The 17,562-nt window shown below is 47.2% G+C and overlaps 1 protein-coding gene across 3 annotated transcripts in view; it reads left to right on the top strand.

The window, feature by feature from the left end:
• Nucleotides 1–5,384: 5,384 nt before the first annotated feature.
• The window catches only part of SLCO3A1 (solute carrier organic anion transporter family member 3A1), a 318,998-nt gene continuing 306,820 nt past the window's right edge, over nt 5,385–17,562 (top strand). Inside the window, exon 1 of one of the 3 annotated variants that reach the window (XR_010932283.1) lies at nt 5,385–5,755. Coding sequence is in view for 2 of the 3 variants with exons in the window: in XM_067695865.1 (XP_067551966.1) it covers nt 5,576–5,755 (180 nt within the window). In the remaining variant the exon portion in view is untranslated. The remainder of the gene's footprint in view (nt 5,756–17,562) is intronic. The other 2 variants (XM_067695865.1, XM_067695851.1) reach the window with 2 other exon arrangements.

Here is a 17,562-nt window from a genome sequence, read left to right as displayed (position 1 = left end):
AAAAACAAACAAGCACAAAAAGTAAAGAAAACATTTTAAGTCTTAACACTACAGTACCTTGAAAAGTACAGTAGTACAGTACAACAGTTGGCATACAGGGATGGCATCAAGTGAATAGGCAAGAAGAGTTACTGACTGGAGGTGGGAGAGGAGGTGGGAGATGATAGAGCTGAAGGATCGTCAGCAATAGGAGGCGAGGGGCAATTTCACTCACACCTTATGTGATCGGACATGTGAAGGCACATGTGAAGGCACATTTGCATCTTTGAAAGTCCGCAACTTGAAGGTTCATATGTAGGGGACTTACCGTACACTTGATTTAGGGTTCAGCGGCACAATGCACCTTGTGGATTTTCTTTCATTGTCTTCATATATACTCTCCAGGAATTCCTTATCTTTTAGATCAATCAGAGAGTTAATGCATTGCATTGCACCATGCCTGCCAAGGGTACACAGGCCTGGAGCCCACTTCCCCTCAGGAAGGCAGACAGCTATGGCCACTTTCTGCCAGCCTTGGAACCCATGAAACTCTTGACATGATATTAACCTCTAAGTCTCCACCTTCCTTGGCTGGAGATGCTCTGGGGCCCCCCAAACACTTTCAGTGCTGGCTAATTTCATGTGCACACAGTTGCTGTCAGTACCCATCCTTAAAATACAAAGGTTGGAGTGCATTTTTCAGAGACTGGGAGCAAAGCTGGGATCTTCCCTTTTTCTGAGAGAGAAAAGTAAAAGTATGATGTCAGTGAAAGGGGCTGACGGGGACGAGGCCTGCTGCAAGAAGGGTGTGCACAGTTGCGGCTGGGGTGGAGAAGTGGATCCCTGGGGAGAGTGCCTGGAAGGAAGTTTTCTATGAACCTGGACCCCTTCTGGGTCGTTTTCCTGTCCTAATCAGAAGTACCAAGCTTCTTGGCAGGAGGCCTGTTAGACCCTGAGCAGGACAAATACTCCTTAATTTTAAAAGTAAGATACTCTCTCTACCCTTAAGAAGCTAGCAGTCTATTTGGATAAACACATTCTATTTACATAAATAACAATAGACTGTAGCAAATGATGAGCTACCCAAATACACTAATATTGGTACATGTTTGTTTTACTCCTTCTCCTTTATCTCAAAACTCATTTTCCATAAATATAACCCATTTCTAAAAACCAAGTTTTCTCATACCTATTCTTCAATTTTCATTAGTTTTTTTTCTTCTGTTTCTCCACTTGGATTTTGGATTCATCCTTTTTTAAATTGCATCCAAATTGATGTTTACCCTTTTAACTTCTTTGCTGAGTTTTAGGATATATTCAAATTAAGACATATAATTAAAAATATAGAACTAAGATTATAGAAAGCAGCAAATGCAGGCTATATGGTAGGAAGGCATATGGATCAGGCTAATTGGAAAGTGGAGGTGGGCGGGGGGGGGAGAAAAACCCTGAGGAAGAGGAAATAAGCTTCAACTCAGCCCAAATATTTGTTTCAAGCCAGAGAAGTTAGCCCAGCCCCAATTCTATCTTTGGTTGAACACAATACATGATTGGTGTACTTTCAGAAAAAGAAAAGAAAAATCCATCCATAGGGTGAGGATCTAAGCATCTATTTTGCACTCCAGTGACAATCAGAAATCATTCTTTGCATTTATTTTTCGACTTTGTATTTGCCTGTGAACAAAACTGAAGCTGGCAAAAGATGGTTCATGTGAATTACTTGGACAACAGTTTCTCCTTGTGTGGAATTACATTGAGGCTGCTTGCTGTGAAATCCTGACACAGCCCAGTAACAGTGGAAGACATTGTCATTTTTTTTTCCACGTCCATGAAGTTAACCCACTTCTCTCCTACAGAAATGAATTGATGGTCCTTTTTAAAGTAAGGGAGATAAAGCTCTCCAAATCTTAAGCACTAAGCATACACATACAGTTTATTAATATTTTAGGATCAAAAGCCAGTTTATCTTCCCATGTCACCCAATCTTCTTTATGCTTCAGATTTCCTGAGTACATTGCAGCATCTCAATGTTTGGAATACTTCTAATAGTCAGCAAAGTAAGGACTCATGGAACCAGAGCCTCAGCTAGCAATATTTTCATCTAACTTAGAAAAGTCACCTAGCCCAGAAAAGTAGTTGAGAGACTAAAATAATCCCAAGCGTTCTACAGTCATTCATACTGACCAGTTCTAAACCCATCATCCACCACTAGAGGGATAGAGGAATGAAAAAGCTTCCAGCCTAGAAATGGTGGCTAAACCAATTCTCCAAGGCAACATTCAAGGTCGCCCAGTTGGTGGGTGGGGTTTAAGCTCGTGTTGGCCTTGCTCATTACATGATCATCAACTGTCCATTACAGAGGCTGGTTGGAGGGGGCACCCCAGATCATGGGAGGCCTAAACTCTTTCTTCATCTCCTTCCTCCTTCTCCTAGGCGCTCCCCCAGTTTGGGGTGGAAAATGCAGGTTTTAATTCCTGACACTAGCTAGCTGTGACCTCCAAAAAGCCACTTGCTGCTCTTTCTTTATGAGTAAAATGGGGTTAATAAGATCTGCTCTCCCTGTTGTGAGAGTTGAGTGAGACACAGGACATCAGAGCACTCTATCAGCAGTCACGTGTTGTACAGATATGAAGACAGTTACTATTTTTCTGCTGCTGCCTCTGTCTGCATAGGAGAGGAGCCAGGCAGAAGCACCTGCTGCTCGTAAACCCAGCTCGTTATTCCTGGAACCCTCATGTACAGGTAAACAAAGGATGAGCAGGAAGGAAGAGAATTGAACCTGTTAAATTCCTTCTTTCTGACTGTCATGAGGCTAATGCCTGGTTGCCTTCAGGCCGACTTTGATTATTCTTAAGGCTTCAGGCACTGAATTATTTTCATGGCTGTGTACCATAAATTATAGGAGGAATCTACAACCCTAATCCAGAATCCGCTCTGTGACAGCAAAAGGGTTTGAGTTCTCTAAAGGCAGTTAAATTTTACGTGTAATAAATGGTTGAAGCTGAAAAAAGCTTGTCCCCCTTTTGGTCTGTACCTGAGGCAATGTAGTATAGACAAAGAGAGCTGGAATTGCATCCAAGTCCTGTCCCTTTTGAGCTGAGTGACACCGGGCTAGTCATTCTACATCTCTGAGTCTCCATTTATAAAATAGGAACAATATGAATGCCATCCTCCCCGAGAGACAGACCACTGGGTGATAAGCAAGATAATATATAGGGAGTTCAGAACTGGGGCTGTGATAGCAGACACCTTGGTTTCAAAGGCTGGCCCTGCCATTTACTGGATATGTGTAACATTGGTAAGTTTAGTTAACATTTTGGGGCCTGGTTTCTTATTTGTAAAACAGGGCTAATAAGAGTGTCTAGTTTAGAGGATGGTTGTATGGGTTAAGTTGTAAATGTGGGTGAAGCACTTAGAACAAACGGTGCTTGGCCAGAGGCAGCACATAACAAACATGAGCTCTTGTTATAACAAAGTACGTAAATAAAACTCGAAGACTATACCGCACTTTGGAAGCTGTTTCAATAGCGACAGGACCACTGTTCAGAAACAAGCAAACAGTCTTAGCTCAGCTTTGTAGCTCACAGTTTTGGAGGCAGGGCAGGGAGCTTCTCAGGAAAAAGTGAGTCTTCTCAGACCCTCCTCAAGGGTCTTCTCAGGAAAAAGTGATGAGGCGCTCTCATGATGCCAGAGTGATGGAGAGGACCAAGGGCGTAAGAGGAAAGATCCCATAGAAAAGTTGGCTATGAGTGAGGGGAGGGTGTAGGGAGTAAGGGAGGGGCTGCAGTAAGGTGATAAACTCTTGGGGAATGGTATAGCCGATAATGACAGGAATTGGGGAAAATGGAAAAAGACCTCTGTGGTGGAAGCCAATTCACATAGGAGACAGCCCAGACAAGGGGAGGGGAGCATCTGAAAGGGACACCAAGCCTAGGTGAGATCATGTGTGGAACCACAGGAGGATGCAGCAGTTTATATTTAGATGATATTGCAAGACAACACCCCCTACCATTACACTATCCGTTCTCGTTCAACTTCTTTGGGAGTAAGCAAAAATTATGAAAGTGTTAATTACTCTTCAATTTCAGATTTAAGCCTGCCTTGGTACACAGGCGCCTGGGAGAGTGGATCATTTTCTTAAACATGACTATTAAGGAAAGCCTTTTCAAATGATTGGTTAAGACCCCACTGGACCAGGTGGAAGATGCTGAGTGCTTCCTGGTACTTGTCCAGTCCTTTCCAGGCTTCTCTGAGCTTCCGAAAGCTGTCTGCGGACTAGCAGATCCTGTCGGTAGTGCCTTGTGGCACAAACTCCTGGTAATGATTACAAAGAGCGGCTGCCACGGGGCCTGGGCATTCAGGCCAAGGCCAAGGAAGGTGGCCCGGGCCACAAAGCTAGGGGAGAGGTGGGGACCAAGGCAGGCCTGTGGCTAATCTCTTCTTGCTGGCTCCAACTGCGCGGCTACATCAATTTCGAGGATGGCCTCCAGGCAGATGGCGGGCTGCACAAGGCCCTCTGCTGGGGTCGCTGCGACCCTGCAGCCGCCTAGACACCGTGGCTGGGGGCACTTGATACTCTGTACGGCTCCCGACGGGTTAATGGAACTTTCCTTTTGGTCTGGGGCCTTTTAGGCACACCCAGAGGCCTAGAAGAGCAGGAGCAGAGGCCAGCAGACTGTAGAAGCCTCGAGCAGCTCTGACCTCTGGCACCTCCCCAAGCCCCAGAGCGCAACATCCGTCCCCAGAAATACCCGGGCAGAGGGGAAGGGAGCGCGCCAACCCTTTCCTGGGTACTCAAGTCTTCTCTCTCTTCCTAGAAACCTCTCCTCCCCTCGGGTCTAGCGCCCCGACGCCGGAGCTCTAGGTCCCCGCCCCACAGGGTCGCCTCCGCACCCCATCTCCGCGGCCGGAGTTCCTCCTGCAATACCACCCAGTGTCCAAGGCGGCGCCCCGAGCCCCGCAGCGCCATCTAGGGGCTGGGTACGGCCTTCCTCCCTCTGGGGCACCCCCTCCCTTACTCCGCAGGGACTCCCCCTCTGCCGCGTCCTTCGGGCAGCGGGACGCTTCCAGCCTCGGCCAAGGGGCAGAGCTTGGCGCCCCAGGCCGGTACCCTCGCACCTGCCCCGGGGCACACGGGCGGCGAGGAGCGGCGCGGCGGGGGCGCGCAGCGGCGATCGAGGCCCGGGCCTCGCGGTAGAAGAAGGGGAGGCGAGGGCAGGCGCGGCCCGCGGGCGACGGGAACTGGGCGAGGGCAGCGGCGGGCAGCCGCCGGCGGCGAGGCGGCGGCGGCGGGCGGCGCGAGGAGCCCCTGTGATTGGCACAGCCCTAGCCGGAGGAGGAGGCGAGGGGAGGGCGGAGGAGGAGGAGAAGGAGGAGGAAGGGGGCGAGCGCGGCGGCGGCGGCGGCGGCGGCGGCGGCTGCGAGGAGCCGTGCCTTCCACCTTTCTAGCCCCGGCAGGACGGGGGTGGCCGCCGCGGGCCCGGGGCGGGGACAGCACGCAGCCTCGCCGCGCGCACCTCCGCCCGGCAGCGGCCCCGACACCCGGGGCAAGCGGGAAAGCGGCGGCGGCGGCGGCGGCGGCGGCGGCGGGGGAAGGATGCAGGGGAAGAAGCCGGGCGGCTCGTCGGGCGGCGGCCGGAGCGGCGAGCTGCAGGGGGACGAGGCGCAGAGAAACAAGAAGAAGAAAAAGAAGGTGTCCTGCTTCTCCAACATCAAGATCTTCCTCGTGTCCGAGTGCGCCCTGATGCTGGCGCAGGGCACGGTGGGCGCCTACCTGGTGAGTCCCCGTGCCAACTCCACCGCGGGGCCCCTTCCCCAGCGCGGCTCCTGGGTGTTCAGCTGACAGGAGGAGGGGGCAGCCCGGGCGCCGGGGGTTAGGCGGGCATGACCTCCGCCCGGCGTGGAGGTTGGCTAGTGGTGCAAAGGCGGCCGCCGGGGGAGCTGCCGGCCCGGGCTGCTGAGCGAACCGGGAGCCGGCGGGACTGCTGATGCCCGCAGCTGCTCGCGCGGCCGGCGGGGGCTGGGGGGGGACCCGGGTTGGAGAGGCAGCGGGCAGGTGGGCGTGAAACTATCCCTCTCCCGCCAAAGCACAGCCAGAGGGTAAGTTCAGGAGCGCCCCTGCAGAGGAAAGCATCGCGGTTTTCAGGTGACCGGCACAGGGAAAGAAAAGCCCGTTAGCCTCTTGCGTCCTCGACTCTGCATTCCATCCTCCGGGAGAACAAATCCATTATGCATCATTTTCTCCGGTAGCTTTCTCCATCCACCAATTACGGAGGGATTTAACAGTTTAGAGTAAAATGCGCCCAAGTGTGGCCCTGATCCGAGCCGGGGCTGCAGGGCGAATATTCCCACTCCGTATCCGTTAGCCATCTCTCAGCGTCTGGGATAAAGTTACAATACCTGGAGAGCAGCTGTGAGTTTGTGTAGTTTTTGCTACCCACTCTTAGACCTCAATTCCCCACCGTGGTCTCTCGTTCCCAAGGGGGTATTGCATCATTGTGCACAAGGTACATCGATTTCATTTGCTTTCTGAGGGGGGATTTTAATGTTCAAATGGTTAGGGGTGCATAACATACCAGAGGAAACAGCTTGTAATGACTCAGCAGTCAAATACCTACTATACCCGCTGTCTCCTGCCCCGCGCAGGTGGTCCCAACTTGGGTTTAAGAGAATGCACTTCCAGACCCAAGTACGGTCCTGACTAAGCAGGATTTTTCAGAGTGTATAGTGTTAAGACATTACTTGGCTACTGACCTGAAACTGAAATCAAATGTCATAGATTTTGAGTGTTAGTGAGCAAGTTTGATGGAGATAGAATTGGACAAGGTTTTGGCTGTTGGAGAACTACATCCTGAGATAGAACCATGCTCTTTCCGATGGTACCATTAATCCCTTCTTCCTGGCCTTGGGGTGCAGTTAATGAGGGCCAGTCGCTGGGTGCCCTGTACCATTCATAAACAGCCTCCTAAGAATTAGGACTTGCTGTCGGGGAAGTACAACCAGGCTTGGTCTCTTGGTGTGGGATAAAGTCAGTTATGTGGTTACAAGAGAGGGATGTTCAAATTCAGCTCGGTTCCCGGGGTGACAGGCTCACAGGGTTTCTGAAAATCAAATGCATTTTCTTTGCTCCTTGTCAGGTGAGAGGCATTTAAATCCCTGTTACTGGCTGCATCCATGACATGCATGCTGCCGGTGAATCCTGTAGCCAAAAGCACATTTTCATTTCTGTTTAGATTTTTGTTTTATAAAATGCACTTGTAGTTGGAGTACTTAGTTGCAGACAGTACCTGTGGCCTTCGGAGTTTTGGAATTAGGGGATGACCGTGTCTTGGGGGGTGGGTCAGTGTATCAGAGTGTCCTTGGAGGGAATTTGACCATTAAGATATTAAAATAGAGACATGTATTACTAAGATGCAAATGCACAGTAATAAAAATACATGTAGGTTTGTACTGTAGCATATGCAAAGTATGTGGTACCTAACCGGGGCTGTGTTCATCAACAGCTGCCTCCAGTTTTTAAGTTTTTGCCTCAAACCAATTTTGTTCAATAGAGTGGGTTATTCATGTTCTGTATTATAGTATCTAATGTTGGCAAAAATTGAATTTCTTGAAGTATACAGAGTGTTATGGGTTTTGGAATTTGTGGACACAGATTTGGAAGATCACCATTTACAAATAAAAGGTTTTACATCTCAAAAAAACCAAACAAACGCCATCAGAACTTTTCACACCATGAATGATAAGGCATGGGCTCGGTTTTAGCTTGCAATGATTTAAGGATTTTGGAAGGAAAGGAATCTGGGCTTCGATCAGATGAGTGGCCGAAGCCCCTTTAGAAAGTTAAGAAGTAGAGGGCTGGTGGATGTTACAGGCAGGGCTGGCCCCAGGAGATAGGAAGTGGACTCTGATCCCAGAATGGCTGAGTGGCAGGCAGAGGAGGAATTGAGTCCACCTGGTGGGGATCTCCCGGCATTTCCCGCCTGGGCTAATGGAGAGCCTGGTTTGAGGGGTAGGGTAACTGGAGTCAACAGGTGACTGGCAGAAAGCAGATGGAGGCCTAGGAGAGGACGGGCTTAGGAAATTGAATGCATTGTTATTACTTAGAGTGGAGGCATCAGGTGCTCAGGTCTCTGCCTTACTCCGCTGCTCTTGGCTCTCCACTGCCGTCTGAACCTCATGAAAACAGTTTGCTTGTCAGGGTTGACTGAAGCAGCTTGCCATGGGTTTTGCTCTTTTGGGCCGCTTGGGAATTTTCTCTTCATCTTTTATTTGGGAGGTAGAATTAAAAGTTTGTTGCTTCCTCAGTGATGTGAGACTTCTTTATGGCTAATTTGAGAATGAAACATTGCAGGATGTTCCCAGGAAAGGCAACTTTCTCCATTCGTGGTGGCTTTCTTAGGAAACCTGAGAACCTGTGTTTGTAGGCCATCACACACACAAGGTCCATGTGCAAGGTGTGTTATATGGGATCTTTACACTGGCAATCAGCCTGCCCCTCTGAGGAAGCATTTTCAGATACCTGATGAAGGGCACACCTTGGGGCCCTGCCAACACTGCTTACTTTCAGGGAGAGAAGGGAGATTGCAAATTCTCTGCCTATGACATTACTTTCTATTTGAGTCCCAAGTCCCCGTAGTAGCTACCTTATTATTTCGTCTTTCCAGGTGCCATTGTTTTAATATTAGGAGGCTTCATTTCATTGCTCCGTTTTCTTTCTGAAAAGACAGATTACCTAGTGTCTTCGCTGACACTGGTATAAGCTGCCCAACTGCAGACCTGAATTAGAAGTTGCCTGTGATTTGAGAAGCAACTTTGAAAAGGTGGACTCTGTGTGTGTGTGTGTGTGTGTGTGTGTGTCTGTCTGTTTTCCCTCAAGAAGCCGCCCAAACTCAAGGTAGATCTATATAGGAGATAGCCACCAATTGTTAAGCTAGGAAGGGGTCCGGCAACTTTTGGCCTGGGTGCTGGGGTCTCCTGGGGAAATACAGAAGGACTTTGATCCTGATGCCTAAACTCGATGATGATGATGATAATATAGATAAGGTGACCTGGGTGCAACCTGGGCCAGCTGTGGATTCTGAAATCTCTTACCCTTGCCAGTGTTTTAACTGGAAATCATGCTTCAGATAAGACAATAGTCACAGACAACAGTCACAGGGATGGTCTCTTGTAGTCACTTAAACTGCCTGACTGGCTAGGAAGTATTTTTTTTTCTGCCTAAGAAGAGGGACCAGGACTTCCCTGGTGGTCCAGTGGGTGGGTAAGACTCCACGCTCCCAGTGCAGGGGGCCCAGGTTCGAAACCTCGTCAGGGAACTAGATCCCACATGCCTGCTGCAACTAAGAGTTCACATGCCGCAACTAAGAGCCCACATGCTGCAACTAAAACATGCCACAACGAAGATCCCGTGTGCTGCAATGAAGACCCAGTGCAGCCAAACTAAATAAATAAATATTAAAAAAAAGTCATAAGAGAGACCCATTCAGTTTGATCGTCACTGTGTGCAGAAGAGAGAATGCAATTTAATTTTCCTCTACTCGGATCGTTGCTTCTGGTGGCTCCAGTCTGCCCTGACCTACTTGCAAGGATGTAACACCTGCTTAAGTCTTGGGCTGTTTGGAGAAGGCACAGGGCATATGGGAACTGCACAGAGAGAAAGTTGTTTTGTGTGCACTTGGTGTTTGGGGGAGACCCACTGAGATATTCCAGGCCATTCACTGAGGGTAGCCCTTCCTATAGAGGTTTGTGTGTGTTCTCAAATGAGTGAGGACTGGAGGTGATAAGGATGTGTGCAGGAAATTAAGCCCTCGGGCACCTCTGCGCTGTTGTGGAAGAGGCTCAATTGCAAACACATTTGAATTTCCTCAGGATGAAAACTTAAAAAGGTCAGTTTAGTCTCTGGGTGGGGCACACAGGAGGTTCTTATGAACCAGGAATGGGCATGTCCCTATCTTTTTTTTTTGCAGATTGTTATTAAAATAAAGTATTTTTTTATTGAAGTATAGTTGATTTACTATTTATTAAAATAAATAGTTTATTTTTTATTGAAGTATAGTTTATTGACGTATAGTCTAGCTTTTATAGTTATTAAAATAGTTTATTTAATTTTTTTTTATTTATTTATTTTTGGCTGTGTTGGGTCTTCGTTTCTGTGCGAGGGCTTTCTCTAGTTGTGGCAAGCGGGGGCCACTCTTCATCGCAGTGCGCGGGCCTCTCACTATTGTGGCCTCTCTTGCTGTGGAGCACAGGCTCCAGACGCGCAGGCTCAGTAGTTGTGGCTCACGGGCCCAGTTGCTGTGCGGCATATGGGATCTTCCCGGACCAGGGCTCGAACCCGTGTCCGCTGCATCGGCAGGCAGACTCTCAACCACTGCGCCACCAGGGAAGCCCTAAAATAGTTTATTTTTAACTGAAGTATAGTTTCAGGTGTACAGCATAGTGATTCAGTTATACATATATATGTTATATATACATATATATTTTTTCAGATTTTTTCCCTTATAGGTATTACAAAATATTGAGTATAGTTGACTGTGCTGTACAGTAGTCCTTGTTGTTTATCTATTTTTTATACAGCAGTGTGTATATGTATATGTTAATCCCAACTTCCTAATTTATCCCCACCCCACCCCATTTCCCTTTGGTAACTTGTTTTCCATGTCTTTGAGACTCTGTTTTGTATAAGTTCATTTGTATCTTTTTTTTTTAAGAGTCCAAGTATAATCGATATTATATGGTATTTGTCTTTGACTTCGTTCACTCTATTTAGAGTTATGTAAAAATGAAGTCTGAGGTTTTGGTGACAATGTAAGGAGACGAATGACTGACTGTCAACAAGGTTCCATCTCACTGCTTTATAGTCACTCTGTTTCTAGGCTTGAGAACATTCAGTGGGCTTGCAATTAATGGCTGAGGTGAAACAGCTGGATTTGTTCCTTTTCTGTTTTTTTCCTAAAGAAGCATCATTTTGAAGATGTTTTTTTGTTTTTCTTTTGCATATCTAACCCAGAAGCAGACAGCTGAGAGACATTTTTAAAGTCCTTGTCAAATTAGTATGATGACTAAGGCAACTGTATTTTCTTTAATCAAATTATTTTACACACTTATGGTTACTCAAAGTGACAAATTCCCTGCCATTTGCATAATTACTATATAGCCCCAGGTAGGAAGAAATAAAATTACCCTGATTTTTTTTTTCTTACAGCTTAGTTGAAAATGTTTAGCTAATAATCATTTAGGGAAAAAAATTGTTTCTGAAAATTCCTTTCAACCAGCTTTGTGTACATACCTCAGTTTCTGTGGAGGTTTCCTCTTGTGTGTTTAGCAGTCGAAGAAATGGAATTAGCTGTGAAGTGAGCAAGGGCTCTTTCCTGAACTGGGTAACTCTCCCCATTTCAAATTTAGATACCTTACAAAAAGGGTGGCCCAGAGGCCTCTCCACAGCGGCCCTGCCTTGCTAATCAACCGCTCAGCATTTAAACTCATCTTCTTGCGGGCTGCCTGAATGGTGGTGTTTTCTATGAGGCTGCAGAAGTTTCCTCTAGTTACCAAGGCCACCTGAGCAAGAGGGTCTCTGTGACTTTCTCTTGCGCATCTTATTAAAGCAAGCTTGGGGGTGCTGCCTTGTCCAGGGACCAGGTTCACTTAGTAGACTGGCCAGGCATGAGTAAGTGTAATGTCGCAAAACCGATGAGGATACAGCTGCCTTTCCTATAGAAGTAGGCCTGGGAAAGAGAAAAATATCTGTGAATGTTATTGGCTGGTTGCAGAGAGAGAACAGAAGTTGCCATTGGTTTCAGCGTCTGTGCCAGGCCTCCTACAGAGGTTGTGAGAGCCACAGGGACTCATGCTGAACTGCCCATGTCCTTGGATTCTGGGGGTCAGGGCCCACCAGGTGACTGGGCAGGTGAGTGTGTACGAGGTGCTGAGCCCTTGCTGCGGTGGAGAATTAGGCCCTGGACCAGCAGCATTTCTCCAGTACCTTACTTCCAACTTAACAGACACGTTTTTTTTTGTTTTTTTTGTTTTTTTTTTTGCGGTACGCGGGCCTCTCACTGCTGTGGCCTCTCCCATTGCGGAGCACAGGCTCCGGACGCGCAGGCTCAGCGGCCATGGCTCACGGGCCCAGCTGCTCCGCACGACATGTGGGATCTTCCCAGACCAGGGCACGAACCCGTGTCCCTTTCATCGGCAGGCGGACTCCCAACCACTGCGCCACCAGGGAAGCCCAACAAACACGTTTAACTTGCACAGATTTAACTGCACATACCACTGAATAACCATGTTCCTGTGAAGTAGAGTCAAAATACTTATCACTTTACTCACCTGTATTTTGTCATACAGGTTCCCTGTTATATTCTGTGCATTTGTGTGCATTATCTGTTTACATACATGTTCTTATAAAGAGTTACATTCACCAAATATAGTATGTTGTCCTTTTGTGGGGGGGGGCGGTTAAGGGACATTCAGTGGTAATTCTGATTATATGGTTCCCATGTGGATTTATTTTATTTAATTTTTTAAACTTAAAAAAAATTTGTTTTGGCTGCACCTTGGCGGCATGTGGGATATTAGTTCCCTGACCAGGGCTCGAACCCGAGCCCCCTGCAGTGGGAGCGTGGAGTCTTGACCACTGGACCACCAGGAAAGTCCCCCATGTGGATTTAGAACCCAGTCTACAGGTGAAGAATCGTCACCTGTATTTTATTCCCTCTCAGAAATGCCGTTGGTAATTGGTAGGCCAGGACAATAGCACCCTTGTTCTTTTAGTTAGTTTTGCTTTCTGTTTCTCTGTCTGCAAAATAGATGATACACAGGAAGAAAAGTGAAATCAGTGACTTCGGTTCATAGGATAAATGAATTGATGTGGTTCTAAGACACTTGTATTTGATATGATCTAAGTGCTTAGGTGTTTATATGAGATGCAGTATTGCTTAATGATTGGAGCTCTAAGTTAATGGTTAAAATTCCCAGGTGGAGAACAGCAAGCACCCATGGCAGCTGTGACTTATTAGATGAGCATCAGAAGACCCAGGATTCATTCCTGTGTCCTCCTCTTGCCGGCTCTGTGAGCTTGGGCTGATTACTTAACCTCTCTGTGCCTTGGTATTTAATTTTAAAACTCATAGTGTTTCTGTGAGGGTTAACTGAGTTGGTATATCTAAAGCACTTTGATACTCACATGTGATGAGTACTCGATAAATACTAGCTATTATTATTAATAACAATAACATGGTTATACATATTTACATAAGAATTATGTAGCCCCAACCAATGAGAAATAAAATTATTTCCATCAAGCTTTGGTCTTGGTTTAGTGAATTGTACATTCAAATCATTTCCTAGTTTGCTGTGCATTTTGTCTGGGAGGTGAAAAGTTTTTAAAAGCAAGAAGTACTAATAAATAAGTTGCTAATTCTGTTTGTTCCCTTGTTATAAATACAGCAATCCATTTCATCTTAGAAGTGTTATAAAAATTACCAGTCACGCGGGAGAGGAGCCCACTCTAGTAATAATTCTGCTGACAATTTACAGTCAGTGGGTACTTTGAGGTGGGTAGAGAAGGGACAGCACACAGACGGCTGGGAGGACAGGTGTGCTGAGGCTTCTCTTTGGGAGGCCCTCAGGATCTTTGCTCTGGTCTGTGGCCACAGGGTGGAGAAGACTGGGTAGGTCTTCTAGGTTTGTAGGCAGCTGAGAGGCAGGGAAGAGAGTGTTGGACGTAGAGTCAGAAAGACCTAGGTTTGAGCCTGGACCTGTTCCTTACGTGCTTCCGATGACTTGACTTACCTGAGCCTCAGTATTCTTATTGGAAAAGTGAGGTTGCTGATAGAGCCTGTCTTATATAGATGGTTGAGAGATTTAAATACAAGGACACGTGAAAGAGTGCTGCTCATAGAGTGCAGTGTTCAACAGTTGCTTTAACAATAATGGCATAACCCTGCTGGTTGACCTTGGCACAGCAGACATCCCTTCCAGGGACCCGAGGATTTGGGGTATTGTGTGTGGCCTGGGCTCTGTTTCCTAAATTGGAGATCTGCTTCTCTGGATGAAAAGTGGCCACTTCAAGGCAGCCTGGGGTGTCAGGAGGGGGCCCGGGAGACATACGTCGTGGACGTATGCTACCCTCCAGGCAGCCTTGTTTAAGATGTGTGAGCTCAGAGCTCAGCCCTGGTTGCAGGGAAGGGCTCAGGTCCCGCGCAGCACCCACTGCCTTCACCTTAGTCCTCTTGCAGTTCTAAGCAGAGCCCAGACGCGCAGTTGTGGGCAGTTCCCTGATCTTGGTCCTTTTTGGTTTCTCAGAAGCAGAGCGAGCTCTCAACACAGTCTTGCTTCCCATTCCGCGGATTCGTCCATCTCGGCTTAGGGCTTGTGAGATTGTTTAGGAGGATACCTTCTGCACGCGCCACTCTCCTCCCATCAGTGGTTTCAGAAGCATCTTTCCTTCCCCAGCCTGGTCAGTGCAGTCCTTGGGAAGGATAGGGCATGAACTGGGCCCTTCTCAGTCCATCAAGCTGCAGCGTGTATGTTAGGTGAGTTCTTAGGTTCGCGTTCAAATGCCACAGGCTTCACAAGAGAGAACATGCACACTGAGGACCCCAATTACCAAACCCTGGTGGCTCTGTGTTGACCTCACTGAGGAAGGAACCTGTCTGCTTCTTAAAGCACTGAACTTTCTGCAGCCACAGCTGTGGAGTGAGCGAGCACGGGGAGCCTTCTTTCTGGGTGTTTCGTGACAACATGTAGAGTGGAAATGGCCCACTGGATGTGGGCAGAATCTCCGCCATTGGCTCTTTATTTCAGTTCTTCTTTGTGGCTGAGTCGAGCCCTTCTGAAAAGGGAAGCCCTTTCTGACGGACTGTTTAGTTGCTTGTTCTTTAGTGGAAATGATGGTAACCAACCCAGCTGTTTCTTAAATGACTGGACATTCCTCTCCAAGCGGGGAAGAGTTATTTCACTGTCTAAGGAGAGCTGGACATTAGAATTTTTCTGGACTTAAAACGAGAGTCTCATGTGTCCCTTCCAGTCAACACTCGTCAGAAATACTTAAAAGCAAAAGGCAACATAGGTTGCTGTAAGCCCTACTGTTTGAAGGCAGGGGGCAGGGGAGAGGTGTGAGCCCACTCTTCCCCTTTGCCTTCATGATTTCCACCATAAATTCCCTGGCAATGGCTCTTTAAGTACCTGCTTCTTCTGGGGATGTCATATCCCACATGGCATCTTAAGTTACCTGGTAACAGAATCGGAGGGTACTGACTATAACGAGGGGGTCTTATTTCCTTAGGGTTGGCTTTGGTTGAAATGTTTGTCGTGAGCCTCAGACTGTGGACTCAGACCCATCCAAGCAGGCAGTGGGTGTGACTGTTGCATCACTAGGATGTGGCAGAAGGTCTAAGCTCTAGGCAGTAGTGTGAGTCCATTCAAAAGCCTGGAGTATGCCACTGGCTCTTCTGTCTGTGCATCTGTCTGTCCATCTGTCTATCCATCCACACTCCCTGTGGGGGTTCTGTACTATGTGCAGATTCTAATTTGCCTGGCAGGTTGCCCTTTGGGATGGGTGTCTGGATAATGAACTTGGCTGTGCAGGTAACCCTTGAAACCTCTTCTTGGTAGGTCTAAAGCCTGGCGTGGCTGTCACTTCCTAGCCATCTAAGCTCTGGGCTGTGTAGTGTTAGCAGAAATAGGAAGTTGAGCAGGCTTTCGACAAACAGTCCTGGTGAATGTAATGGAATAATATAGAGTAGAATAGCCAATTCCTTCCTACATCACTGTTCACACGACCACAGGAAGCCGAGGAAGGTAGAAATGAATACTTTCACCTCCATTTCTGCACTTGCAAGGTTGGTGTAGGGTCAAATGGTGTTTTTCAGTTAAAGACTGTTGCAAAATGTTCTTGCAAATGGTTATTGTCTTTCCCTTCTCCTCCACCTTTGGAAAAGGTTTATGTGAAACGGGCAGCCTCCTTCTAATTGTTGGCTTTGCCCCCCTCCGCCTTCTGGCTGCAGTTCTCCCATCCTCAGCTGATTAGAATGAGAAATTACCACCTTGAATATAAGCAAGTTGAAATTGGAAAGCTGCCCTCTAACTGATTATGTAAGCTTGAAAATACTGTACCTGAAATCTCGTGTTTAAGAATTCCCTTAATGAAGATAAAAATCTCAAAGCAGCATGGACGCACCTGTTTTCATTATGTAAGATTCAATTATTGTGGTGCAACCTGTAAAATAAAGAATAGTGTTGATTAGTTCATATCTCCGTTGGCTTTTTGGGTCAGAGAATTGTTTGAAGTACACCCACAGAGCCACGTAGAGCTTAACCCCCTGGAAGTTGGCCGCCACTGCTTCAGTACCAGCACCCCCTTCTCTCCAGGGGTGCACAGGCTCAGCCTAGGTCTGTGGTCACCGCCACTCTCAAGGTTGTAGAGGGCAGGTGTCCATTAAGGTCGGCTTTAGAGATTGCTCACGCCAGTCAGTGGGACGTCTGGGAAAATTGCTGTTAACCGTGATGGGCTTTATCCTTTGGCCATTTCTTTTCCTGAAGCGCTGCCCTGATGGGACTTGGGATGTCCTTTGTCTCGTTTTGCATAACTGGCATGTGTTTCAACATGGCACATCACACCATCCTCTTCTCAAAGCCATACGTGTGTGGGGTGCCCACACCCCACTACATGGTCCATTTCAGATTTCCAGCCTCCTGAATTATAGACGAGGAGCTTATTTTCTGGCCATGGTATGCACTGGGGGGAAAGGACTTAAAGAGAATGAGACCAGTTGAAATAACTATAGAAGAGCTTCAAACAGACCTCTCTTGCAAAAGATTTAGGGCAAGACTCATGATGGATTACACGGCATGTTTGTTGCCTCCCCAGTGCTGGTAGATACTATGTTTGTTACAAGGCTTGATGTGCTAGCAACGGGTTTTTCAGCCAGTCCAAGGGAGGATATCTTTTGGAAACAAAAAGAGATAAATTAGTGCCTTCCCTTTACCTTTGCCAATCCGTGGAGATGCGTATAAATAGATCAAAAAGTCCTGGAGCAGTTTTGCTCCAGAGCAAATGGGGAGGTCTGCCTTGCTGCAGCCGGGTTCAGAGTGGCACGTGCAGCCAGCAGCACTTGGGCTAAATCCAAAGGCAGCCCGTGGAACTTGTAAGATGCACAGGTGGGATTGGCCTGCATTGGGACTCCCTTTCTTACGTCTTTCTAAAGATTACATTGTGGAAGCTCTATGCTTGTTGCTTTCATCTTCAGCAAAATCAGGGCACAGAGCTAAGTAACTTACCTAAATGTGCTCCAGAGCTGCCCACATTAGCCAGCAGGTAAACAGGACGAGTTTTATTTTTGGAAATAATGATTAGAAACATATATAAATAAAAATAATGTTTTGGTGAGTGCTGGGAAAAAAATCACTCACTTCTCTCACCGCCTTTTTTTTTTTTTTAATAGATGCAGTGTTTCCTGGTAGGAAACACTATCCTTAATCTAGTGAACAGATAAAAATATATGCATTTATATTTATCTGTCTTAATCTAGTGAACAGATAAAAATATATGTGTTTATATTTATCTGTCTTCTGATAGTTTGAATT

This window comes from Pseudorca crassidens, chromosome 1, assembly GCF_039906515.1.
Source record: "Pseudorca crassidens isolate mPseCra1 chromosome 1, mPseCra1.hap1, whole genome shotgun sequence".
In the NCBI taxonomy this organism is placed as follows: Eukaryota; Metazoa; Chordata; class Mammalia; order Artiodactyla; family Delphinidae; genus Pseudorca; species Pseudorca crassidens.
The sequence above is the reverse complement of the archived record's forward strand: the minus strand, read 5'-3'. Positions and strand labels throughout refer to the sequence as shown.